At 33.9% G+C, this 12493-nt stretch overlaps 2 protein-coding genes across 3 annotated transcripts; both read left to right on the forward strand.

Moving 5' to 3' along the window:
• The first annotated feature begins 1836 nt into the window (after nt 1–1836).
• Nucleotides 1837–10072, forward strand: LOC108917868 (V-type proton ATPase 116 kDa subunit a). 2 transcript variants are annotated; one of them, XM_018724655.2, is made up of 13 exons: nt 1837–1952; nt 2493–2634; nt 4874–5050; nt 5425–5760; nt 5817–5993; nt 6047–6259; nt 6319–6469; nt 6562–6932; nt 7063–7172; nt 8948–9081; nt 9177–9424; nt 9487–9676; nt 9734–10072. In XM_018724655.2, the coding sequence occupies exons 2-13, from the start codon at nt 2518–2520 to the stop codon at nt 9997–9999; spliced, it is 2490 nt and encodes an 829-aa protein (XP_018580171.1). In that variant the 5' UTR covers nt 1837–1952; nt 2493–2517; the 3' UTR covers nt 10000–10072. The 2 variants fall into 2 exon arrangements, with proteins under 2 accessions (XP_018580171.1, XP_018580170.1); XM_018724654.2 differs by lacking the exon at nt 1837–1952 and having other exon boundaries at nt 2224–2634.
• A 147-nt stretch (nt 10073–10219) lies between these two features.
• LOC108917869 (golgin-45) lies at nt 10220–12006 on the forward strand. The gene is made up of 4 exons (XM_018724656.2): nt 10220–10938; nt 10986–11185; nt 11242–11575; nt 11832–12006. Exons 1-4 carry the CDS (start codon nt 10390–10392, stop codon nt 11988–11990), a joined length of 1242 nt encoding a protein of 413 aa, XP_018580172.1. The 5' UTR covers nt 10220–10389; the 3' UTR covers nt 11991–12006.
• Nucleotides 12007–12493: the final 487 nt, after the last annotated feature.

Here is a 12493-nt window from a genome sequence, read left to right on the forward strand (position 1 = left end):
GACGTCCCCGAACTCGACAACCCTGATTGGCTGTGTGACTTAGCGTTTCTTGTAGACATCACAAATCACTTGAATGTCTTAAATACGCGACTCCAAGGCAAAGATCAATTGATTTCGCAGCTATACTCTCATGTTTCGTCCTTTCAATGCAAATTGAGTCTTTTCAGGACACAAATCAATTCAGCCAATTACGGCCATTTTCCGAACTACAAAAAAATTATGGAGAAGTTCAATAAAACTGACGTCAATTTCGCTCATGTTGAAAAAATTGATATTTTGATACAAGCTTTTGAAAATCGTTTTGTAGACTTCAAAAAAGTTAAACCGCTATTGGACATTTTCAGCAATCCTTTCAACATTTCACCCGAAAATGCGCCGGAATTAATGCAGCTGGAATTAATAGACATGCAAAATGATGATAATTTAAGAAACAAATTTAATGAAGGTAATTTACTCAACTTCTACCGTTGCGTTGATAAAAACGCTTATAAAGAGTTGCGAATAAATGCATTGAAATGCGCAAGCTTATTTGGATCGACGTATATTTGTGAACAAACGTTTTCAGTGATGAAACTTAACAAAACGAAAAACCGAAACCGTCTGGCAAATGAAAATTTGGAAGCAATTATACGTGTGGCTACAAGTAATGTGGAGCCAAATATAAAAAAACTTGTTAGTTCAATGCAATGTCATGCATCAAAATAATAAAACATGAAATATTACATTGTAATGATTACATAATTATTACAACAAACATTTTTGAAGGTTATTTTATTTTTATCATTGTATTTCATACTATTTAAAAATAAAAAATTTTGTGTTAATAAATATTGTTTGTAGTGGCCCGTCCTTGGCTTATATTTTTCCCGAGTGGCCCCTGTTCCCTATAAGTCTGTGCATCCCTGCCTTAGACAAATTGTGGTGCCGAAGTAACAATAACAATACTTAGTAGAACTAGAAAATGCCAAGATTAAACAAAACAAGAGAAAATACGCTAATGATGGCAGCGATAACATATCAACAAGATCTCACTTGTTGAATAACACGGCTAATGTTAAATTTTTACTTTATTTAAAGTTAGGAATATTCTTTTCTATCGTTTTTTGTAAGTTTTAAGCACATTAGTGTATCTATTTTACCAAACACGCGTTGGTTGCTCTTAAGTACTTTCAAATCCTTGTAAAAATAAATTAATTTGAAGTTGTTCATTTTATAGTATCTATGTAAATAGTACACAAGGGTCAGATTCGGTCTGTGCAATTTCAACTAACGAGCGTTCAAATAAAAACGTGGTCGAAGTTGGCTCTGACACATTGGACGTAGGGAGTAGCTTATAGCGACCAACTTAACCTCATTTCTCAACGAGCTGTATAGCAGCTGTCAGTTTCGATAACGTTAATGACGTTAATTCGTTGCGGGTTGCCTAAATATGTGACGTCACACTAAAAGAGTCTACTGAGCTAGTAATGGAGAGATCGATCAGCGAGAAAGCTGATAATCTTTTTAGTTAATCTTAGTAAATAGGGAAAGAATTATGAAGCACCACAGAGACAACAATTTAGCATAATTCCAAATTTCAAAATACTTTTATAATAAATAGCTTACTTAGGTAGGATTTATAATATGAATTTATCAGTAACATCGGCATTTCCTTTGATAAGTAAAAGTTATCATTTCTTATTGTTTTAGAGATATTTCGTCAGATTTGGAAACAATCTGAAAAGCGCAATCACAGCTAATTGTAAGTAATAAATCGTAAAAAGGTATTGGTAAGCGATAAGATTAAATAATAATCTAAACATCAACAGAGCAACTCTGGGGTAGATACTGTGTCTTTTACTTATTTAAACTGAAATCAATATTGCTGTGACTAAATAGTCACAAACTGTTGTCTGGTGTGAATATCAGTGAAAAATCAGTTAAGGGAAAGTGCGTGATCAATTTTGCACAAGGTACAAATTTTTACGTATTTCTTCAGGCATCTTACACTTTTTAATTTCTATAAGTTTGGTACAATTTTCTTATGCGAAAATTAAATACTATCTGTCTTGATTTTATCTGCAAATCTTACTATTTATTTAAAACTTAACAATAATTGACTACAATTTTCATATCACGCCACATCGCATTTTAAAATTAATTAATTTTTACAGATATAATAAAAATAGGTATTATCGGGTAATTTTTTATAGATAAGCATAGCATCTTTAAAAAGATTCTGGTCTCACTTAAGTTTGTTTAGCAGAATTCAGGAAAAAAGCAAGTATTAAAAGTATGAAATATACATTTCTTTTTAGATTTATTATGTTAAACTGATTATAACCTTTCGTACAAAACAGAGATAACCTTTCAATTCACATGAGCACTCGAAGTCATGTGAAACATTTTTTCCTTTATTATATAACGCCACTAGTTTCCAAGATAAAGCTGGTTCTGAACTATTTAATTGGACTTTTGCCAGACTCTTCCATAACTGATACTTATTGCTGTAGAACCGACTGGACACTGGTTTCAAAGATGGGCAGTATTTTCAGGAGCGAAGAAATGGCCCTGGCTCAACTTTTCATACAGCCAGAGGCCGCCTATTCCATAATATCGGAGTTGGGGGAGGCTGGCTGTGTGCAGTTTAGAGATGTAAGTAAAATGTATCTCAAAAAATCATGCATCTATTATTATGGCACTACGACACGCGCATCTGGGTTTGCGTAAGTACTGGGAGTTGGTTGGGAGGTCCAGCTTGCATTCGTTGTTGATGATCAGTCCCGCCGAACGTGTCTCTAGTCCCGTAGAGCTGGTTAGATGGCGTGGATTCCGGTGGTACTGAATAGTCTGCGGTATCGCCGATGTCGTTGCGTATGCTTTTAGGCCTACCTTTTGGAAAATTATATTTTTTAGCGATTCAGAAAATTTATTGAATTTTTTTGGTAGCTTTAAAATAGAGTAAAAGGTATTACGACAGAATACTAGTAAATCACCATTTGTTTATATAAGTAGATGCTTTAAAATATTAAGAAATTGATGCTAAGACAATGCCTTAGTGTTAAAAATGATGTCACCGCCGTTCTTGGTGGTAAAAATTCGAAATTTTTGGAATTATTCAATTTTTGTGGCCGAAAACATACATCGATACTGAATTTTCGAAAGCAAGAGAGTTGCACTAACCAAATTTGGACAAGATATAGCTAATACAATGCGAAACACCGCCTTACTATTGAAAATGTTGTCACCGCCGTTCTTGGTGGTGAAAATTCGAAATACACTAGGCACAAAAATTAAGGGATTAAAAAAATCCCAAAATTTTGGGTGATTTTCAAAGAGCTGTAACTTGGAGGGGAATGGTCATAGAGAGAATAAAAAAAAGGAAATTGAGGCTTGAAGTGTCTAGTTTTCAGATCTGCAGTTAAAATTTTTTTAGCGTGAGCAGTTTTTAAGTAATCATAAAAGAATCAACGGAAAAAATTGTAAATTTTTGCTTTTTTTTTAAAAGATCAATGCACAAAAAATTTTTTTGGTAATTCCATCATAAAGCTCTTTTAGATAATTTAATTTTCTTCAATTTGAGCGATTTCGCAGCCTTGTACGATTAATTATCGTCGATCAAAGCAAAAAATTAATTTTTCACTTGTGCAATCAATCAATTACTCGGGAAATAATGGTCGTACAGAAAATCCAAGCAGGGTTTTGAAAACTGCAAAGTATTCTCTACAAGTCGTAATTATAGGATTTTGATAACAAAAAATTTTTCAAAGTGGAAATGTTGGTTAGAAAAAATTGCATAATTAGGGATATTTGAATAACTTGACATAACTTTGCAAATAATGAATGAACTAAGGATATCGACTGTAACTTTTCAACCTCAAAGTGTCCCGGAATGTTTAAATTTGTCATTATAATAGTAATTTTTCACTTTTTATTCATTTTTTTAAGTTAAAAATGTTTTTTTTGCAATAATCCGTATTTTCTTCATCAAAAAACGTTCATTATTCTAAAAAAAATTAAGAAAAATCCGTAGGCCTTTTTAAAAAAAACAAAAAATTAACAAATTTTTTTCCTTTGATTTTGTTATGATTACTCAAAAATTGCTGACGCTAAAAAACTTTAAACTGCAAATCTGAAAACTAGACACTTGAAGCTACAATTTCCTTTTTTTGATTTTCTCCATGGCCATTTTCCTCCAAGTTACAGCTCTTTGAAAATCACCCAAAATTTTGGGATTTTTTAAATATCCTTTATTTCTGTGCGTAGTATATTTGGAATTATTCAACTTTCCTGGCTGAAAACATATATACATAGGTACTGAATTTTCGAAACCGAGAGAGATGCACTAACCAAATTTGGTCAGGACATCGCTAATACAATGCGAAACATCGCCTTGCTGTTGAAAATGTTGTCACCACCATTCATGGTGGTGAAAACTCGAAATATTTGGAATTATTCAAGTTGCTGACACTTAAAAAATCAAATCTTATCCTTATCGAACACTTATGGTAGATTAAACGATCTTGAAGTTGTTGTGGATTGTGCAATCTACACGAATAATAGTATAGGATTTTTTAGAATTATTTAATGCAAATCGAATAATTTATTTCAAAGTAAATAATAATTAATTTATATCCATATTTATTTTCGATCAGAAATAAATTTTAAACACTTTTATTGACGACATTAAGCAATGTTGTAGATTCTCTACTTCGCCACAATCACAGAGAGGGTTCTTTGTAATTTACATTTTGAATTTATATATTTTTTAATCTCCGTGCTCAGTATTTTGAAATTAGAAACTGAATCTCCGTTTACGACCGCCTCATTTGCTGGTGTGTATCGAATATTCAATGACATTTAAATCCGTTAACGAAAAATGTGATTCTTCCAGTTAAACGATGAAGTAAGTTCCTTCCAAAGAAGGTTCGTCAACGAAGTGCTAAGGTGCAATGAGATGGAAAGACAACTGAGGTTCATTGAGGCAGAAATAAGGAAAGATTCAATAAATATACCCGATGTCACCGAAGTCCCCAAAGCTCCTAATCCGCGTGAAATTATCGATCTAGAGGTAACTTAGACTAATAGTAGCTACATCTGCTACTAGTTAGGTTTGTTTGCTTCCAATCTGGTTGCCACGTCATCAGTTAGGGGGCCTTGACCTTTCGCGAGATATTTCTCACTGAAGAAACTCTGAAACTAGAGATTATATGCTCTGGTTTTCAAAATTTCCTCCTTGGTCAAATCGAGGCTATAGAGATCTAGTACGAATCGAGATAATTTCAGTCGAGATGAAGAGTTAGAACTACTAGAAATTCAAAGACCAGAACGCCATAGCCATATTAACAATCTTCAGTTTCGGCATTTCTTTTGAAAGGTCAAGAAGCCTAACACCAACGACACTGCAACTAACACGGAAGTCTGTTTCATCAATATTTCCTGCAGGCGCACCTCGAAACAGTAGAAGGAGAAATGAAGGAACTCAACGACGGCGCTGTAGGCCTTAAATCAAACTCGCTGGAGATTAAAGAGTTCAAATATGTACTGGAGAAGTTCCGCTTGTTTTTCAGTGACCAGAACGAGGTGAACGTCTTCGATTCTGCTCAGGTAGCTCTTACCTCGGAGGAAAACCAAAACGTTACTGGACGATTGGAGTTCGTCGCTGGTGTTATTAATAGAGAAAGGGTTTACGGCTTTGAGAGAATGTTGTGGCGTGTCTCCAGGGGCAATATCTTCTTTAAATTGTTTGATATCGAAGCGCCTTTAGAAGATCCTATCAATGTAAGCACCGCTAACGAAAAATATTGAGAAACGTTTAATAGAAATACAACTTACAGGGTAAAGAAGTCTACAAAGCAGTGTTTTTCGCGTTCTTCCAAGGAGAACAGCTGAAAACGAAAGTAAAAAAGATTTGTACCGGCTTCCACGCGTCGCTTTATCCATGTCCCACCACTGCAGAAGAAGCAAAAAACATGCTTGCAGATATCAGCACACGCTTGGAAGACTTGACTATGGTAAGAGCAACGTAATCAGTAGAAACATGTAGAATAGTTTTTTTTTTGTTTAGGTTCTGAACCAGACCCAAGATCATCGTCACAGGGTGTTGATAAGTGTTGCGAAGGATTTGCAAAACTGGACTGTGATGGTAAACAAAATCAAAGCGATTTACCACACACTAAACTGCTTCAGCATGGACGTAGTAAAAAAGTTTATGATCGGGGAGTGTTGGGTGCCTTGCACTGATATTCCCACTGTTCAGAAAGCCTTAGCTGATGGTTCTGTAAGTTTTTACGCAACAACATACGTTTATTACATTATATACACTCTTTATTTTGATAGAGTACTTGTGGCAGTTCCATTCCATCTTTCCTGAACGTTATTAGTAACACCGATGAACCTCCTACTTTTTATCGAACCAACAAGTTTACTAGAGGTTTCCAAAACCTCATCGATGCGTATGGCGTCGCTTCTTACAGAGAAGTTAATCCAGGTATTATATTTTCTATGAATATAAATCATTACTTCCAATAATTACGACATCGAAATTTAAATTTACCTAGGTCTAAATTTATTTTTTTTAAGGTCTATACACGATCATAACATTCCCCTTCCTCTTCGCTGTCATGTTTGGCGACTGCGGGCACGCCTTAATCATGACGGCTTTCGGTTTGTGGATGATTCTTGCAGAAAAGAAGTTGATCGCGAAGAAGAAGAACGAAATATTCAGGATATTCTTCGGTGGAAGATATATTATACTACTCATGGGTTTGTTTTCTTTCTACACTGGCTTCCTTTACAACGACATGTTCTCTAAATCCATGAATGTATTCCGGTCGCAGTGGTTTGTCAATTCGTCCAGGTTTTATCCAGAGGATGACGATGAACATGAGCTTCTTCCCAAGGCGAATTATCACGGCACTCCTTATTTCATGGGAATCGACCCTGTGTGGCAGGTAAGTATTTAGATAAATAAATAAAACAAGTTTATTGTGTATTGTGACGATTGAAGAGTTTGCATATAAAAAATATGTAATATTTTGGCACTGAACACTATTATAGAATGAAAGTTAATTTTTTTTCCAGTTGGCTTCTAATAAAATCATTTTCTTGAATTCTTTTAAAATGAAACTGTCGATAATCTTTGGAGTAGTCCACATGATATTTGGAGTGTGCGTTGGTACTGCTAATTTTATGTGAGTACTAATTTTATGTTGCTGTTGTAAATGTAATCAAACTAGAATCTGTGATGCCAATAGTTTTCGAAGAATTTCCCCTTATTATTCTCTAATCCTACTTTTTATACACACGTCATTTATTTATTTTTTCATAAAATGCTAAATTAGTTTTATTCAATGAGTTTTACAGAATAAATAATATATTTCTGAGAATTTGAAACATGTACAAGATTCTGTATCATTTGATTTTCCCCGCAAATGCAGGTGATTGCCCTTTTAGTCCAGCCATTCAAGGTGCTTTTTATTTTTTAGGGGTGAAAACTACCCCTATTCGAAAATAATTATAGAATTGTAGATTCGAACGTGTAATAGGTTGAAATCATCTTTAAATAAGTAATTAGGATGAATTGAAAATTGTCAATTCCTAAAAACCACCCCCTATGACAGTAATCATTAAAAAATAATGTTGAAAAATATTATTCAGCAACATGGATTAGTTTAATCATATAGTGATATTAAATTAAAATTTCTTTACTGTTTTGTACTTTTTTGTTATTGTCCCAATTGCGCTACACACCATACAATATGCAGGGCGTAAGGATGGGGAGCAGGGCGGTTGTATGGTCTGCCGAGACAACTTCCCGATATCGGATAGTCGTAAAATAATTGTGACAATTCGCCTCTACATGAGGCAATCTGCAGGGTCCCTGCAGATTGGACCCTGTAGATTGCCCCGTGTGTAGGCCGCTTAAATTTACCCAAATAAAATAATAACTAAAAAAAGCGTTTGTAAAACATGCGTTTTCTGTTATCCTAACCCCACATTTTAAGAATTATTTTTACGTACTTATAAATAAAAGTAAACATATGTAGGACTAAGCAAGTAAATGTTATTAAGAATACTTACATGTGGAGTTATATATAAAAAAGTTAGTATTTTCGTAGATTTCAGTACCTAAAACCTTGATGGTTTGATCGTTTTTTGCACCTGTTTAGGTATTCGTTTTACTGCAGCGTCTTTGAAAATACTCAGGTGGCATGACATAACATTCCTATTATTTGATAAGGTTTAGATTATTCAGTTATTAAATGTTTGAAATTATTTGTCTTTGCGGAAAACACTATTTAAAGAATATGGGGCCATTAAGGCTTGATTAACTAATCAGGCGATTAGACTGTCATTATACTTTATAAATTAATATCTACAGTCTAACCGCTTGATCGATTAATCATGCTTTATCCGAGACTCAAAGTATCTGGCCTCAGATCAATATCTTTATGTTTGCTTCTTGCTTTTCTTATAATCTTATGGTTTTAGAAAGAGGAAATAAGTGCTTTGTCTAGATCACTACGGTTAATTTTTAATATTTTCTATTTCCGAGATATACGGTGTTCAAAATGAAATTCCTGAAAAAGATTTTTGAATATATTCAAAATGCCTAAACATAAATAAAAAATAAGGATAAACTGACAACTGTGAACTAGAATTAAGTAAAATGTTGTCCTCTCTTTCTTAGCGTGATACTTTTTCATTTGTTTAAGACCAGAATTTTAAAATTTGGACTTTTTTTACACGAAAAACGTGTTATTATGTTAATAAAAAATAATTTAATACAACTAACCGAGTTAAAATCACTTTGTACTCGAGCAAAGCATTGTCCAGCCCATGTGTTTATGGCAATTTTTTACCTTTCTATCACCGGATGATGGTTGGCCTACCAATCGCATATTTTTTAAATTTATCATAGAACAAGAAATAAACCACTTTATATTCATTCAGGAAATATTTCCAGTCATTTCAGAAAATATTCGAGCTTGTTCTTAGAATTCCTTCCACAACTTCTTTTCCTGGTCTTCCTCTTCTTCTACCTAGTCGTCATGATATTCATGAAGTGGATTTGGTATTCCGGAGAATTGGATGGTTGGAGTGAGTAGATACACATATGACTTTTCAGAATCTAAGCAAACATTTATTTCGCAGAACTACAGATTCGACTATAATGACATTTTGTAATTTTTCAGTTGACGAAATTGTCATTGAGCACGGCACATCTTGCTCGCCTTCTGTCCTAATCTATTTTATAAATATGTTTCTGATGGGATCGAGTTCCCCGAATGATGGATGTGACGAGTACATGTACGAGGGCCAAAAAATAATACAAATAGTTCTTCTCCTTGGAGCCCTTCTCTGTATACCAGTGATGTTACTAGGAAAACCTCTGTATGTCATGTTTACTAAAAACAAAGCCAACAAAGCTAATCCAGTAACGGTAGGTATCTATTTTTATAGTTAATGTTAATTAATTAATTAATTAATTTTAAAAAATTTTAGATTCGACAAAATGGTGGAACAAATCAAGAAGCGGAAGGCAAGGCAGACCATCAAGAACACGAAGAAGAAGAAGAGCCAATAAGTGAAGTGTTCATTCATCAAGCTATTCACACAATTGAATACACACTTAGTACGGTGTCTCACACAGCATCGTACTTGCGTTTATGGGCTCTATCGCTTGCCCACGCACGTAAGCATAGCAGTCTACCCAATGCAGATATAAATTATGACAATTTTTTTTTTTTAGAATTGTCGGAAGTACTATGGACTAAAGTTTTGCATTATTCATTGTTCCTTGGAACGATTATAGATTGTGTCTTGATATTTGTAGCTTTCGGATTATGGGCAGTTTTCACAGTAACCATTTTAGTTCTTATGGAAGGATTGTCAGCTTTTCTGCACACCCTTCGTCTTCACTGGGTAGAATTCATGAGCAAGTTCTACGTGGGAACCGGTTATCTGTTTCAACCATTTAGCTTCAAACTTATCTTAGAGGAAGATTCTGAAGAATAATGTTTCTATTTCTTCACCTACAATATTCATTTCTGATATACCGTCGTATAAATAAATAGTACTTTCAACATTGCTTTACTGTTTTTGCTTTTCAACCTACTTTTCAACCTATTAGGGCATAAATTAATTATCCCTTTGTGTATTACAAGCAGAAGGTAAAATATAGAAGAAGAAGACGAAATCGAAAATGTCATTTAATCCAACTTTAACCTCCAATTGTTATGTTATTCATTAACTGACCTTAATTGACGTATGTTTCTTAAAAAAAATAAACACACATGTTTAATAGATTCTACATGCCCGCAGTCATTAAATGTTAGTTCGACCGTTCGTGATTTCCGGCCACGTTGTATAAATTTTCGTGTACATACGAAATAACCAGACACAAACATGGAAAAACAAATCAGAACGTTGGGTGACGGAATGGACAACACTTTGATCAACAGGAAGCCAGTGCTGGGAGTCACTGGCATAAAAAATATTAAAGTGGATAGCAATTTGTCTAAAAGTATATTAGACTCATTAAAGCCAATAGCAATAGAGCCAGGTACCAAAGTATCCTATTTAGTGCCGAAATATGTTCCAAAGGAAAGAAAAGTGCCAAAATATCTCACCAAGAAACGGAAGGAGCCCAAATTTGTACCATATGAGCCTTATAAAGCTGCCGTTCAGCCAATTACTTCAAATAAAGTGATAAGTAAGACATTTGAGGAACTAAAACCATCAAAAAACAATGTTGAAATTCAACAACTCGTGAATCAAATGTCAGAGATAAGGGAGTTTGAACTAAATAAAACAAACATTGTTAGTCCAAAAGATGAAGATCCGTTAAAATTAAGATTGCAGTGGGAAAAGGAAAAGGAAGGATATGAAATCGATATAAAAAACCTCAGAGAAACAAATTCTCATTTGGAAAATCAACTAAAATTTCAGGCTCAAGTATGTTTTATTAAAATATAGTATTCATAATAATTGTTAATTTTTAGGTTAATAGTGAATTAAAAACACTTCTGGTGGCAGCTGTTGGTGAAGATTTGGAAAGTAGAGTGCAGCATCTAACCGAAGACAAGCTTTCCCTAGCAAGAGCTCTATTAAATTCTGCAAATCATTTAACGTCCCATCAGGAGCAGACCGAGTGGCTTTCGGGACAGTGTGAGGTGTGGAGGAGCAAATTTTTAGCATCTAGGTTAGTAACTATTTCTTATTATAAGTTAGTGTTGTTAAGTTTTTTGTTGTTTTTAGTTTAATGGTGGAGGAACTAGCCAAATGGAAATCAGCTCTTGCAATCAGATCGAACGAATTGCAAGAGGTTCTCAAGTCCCTCTTAGACGAACGTAAGAAAATACAGAAAAAGAATATGAAAACTTTTAGCAATTTAAAAGTAATAGCCGAGAAAGTTACAAGTGGTTCGAAGAACGTAGAGTTAAAGTATGGAAATATTATAGAAGTGGCCAATGTGAATCATGAGTTAACTGAAGGTGTATTGCAGGCACTGAATTTGGGAGACGAAGTTAAGAAACCTGGTATAAGTTCGACTTCGGTGCAAGTAACGGTCGCTGAAAAGACTGCGATAAAGGTAAAGTGATTATTTTAAATTTACAAGAACTATTATTTGGTAATTGTACAGAAAAACGGCCCAGTTTCTGATTTCGACTATTTGTTGCTATACATCGTAATTTTGACATCGAAAATTGTATCGAATCTTAAATTCTTGGAAATTTTACGTCAAAATGTATTTAAAACGGGTTTAATCGTAACATCATAATTTTTCTCAACGTTAAATAAATAAGGGTATTTAAGGTGCGATTTTCCAACTTTTTTTAAATTTTCAGTTACTGCAAAACCCCGTTACCATAACTAATAAGCAGGATGCCCTTTGCAATGCCGTCATGGGGGCCGCAACTTCCTTAGGTGGTAGGCAAATGTTCTTGCAACACCCTTCCTTGCATGCTTGTTGTTCCCACTGTAAAGGGGAGGTTTTGAATATATAGCAATAATTTAATTTTTTTTTTGTGTATTATTCTGGCTCAACTAACGATTTGTTGAATTTTTATTATAGCAGTTTCGGATTTATTAAAAATCGATGGTTCTCAGAAAAATTGTGATAATAAAACAAGTTTTTTAATTTATCCTACGCCGTACCAATAAACTAGCGGAGTTTTATGTTCATATAAATAAATACTATTTTTCACTTTAGGAAACTTTTTTAAAAAATTCATTAATTTGGAAAAACTTTATATATGCTACTTTGCACACGACTAGATTATACTTAGCAATTTTTTGCATTTTAATAAAAAACCATAAAAGAAAATAGTGTCACTAGTACAGCAATTTCATCTGATCAGTGAGATGCGTAAACGTGAGAGAACACCCATTAGTTACGTTTCCCCTGAATACGAATCTGAATTTTTTTTTTAATCAAATATTCGAATTATAATTAGTTTTTTTAAAATGCACTTTAATACTTGTGTACGCCGCTACTGCAATCATGTAT

This window comes from Anoplophora glabripennis, unplaced genomic scaffold, assembly GCF_000390285.2.
Source record: "Anoplophora glabripennis isolate ALB-LARVAE unplaced genomic scaffold, Agla_2.0 scaffold17, whole genome shotgun sequence".
Lineage (NCBI taxonomy): Eukaryota > Metazoa > Arthropoda > Insecta > Coleoptera > Cerambycidae > Anoplophora > Anoplophora glabripennis.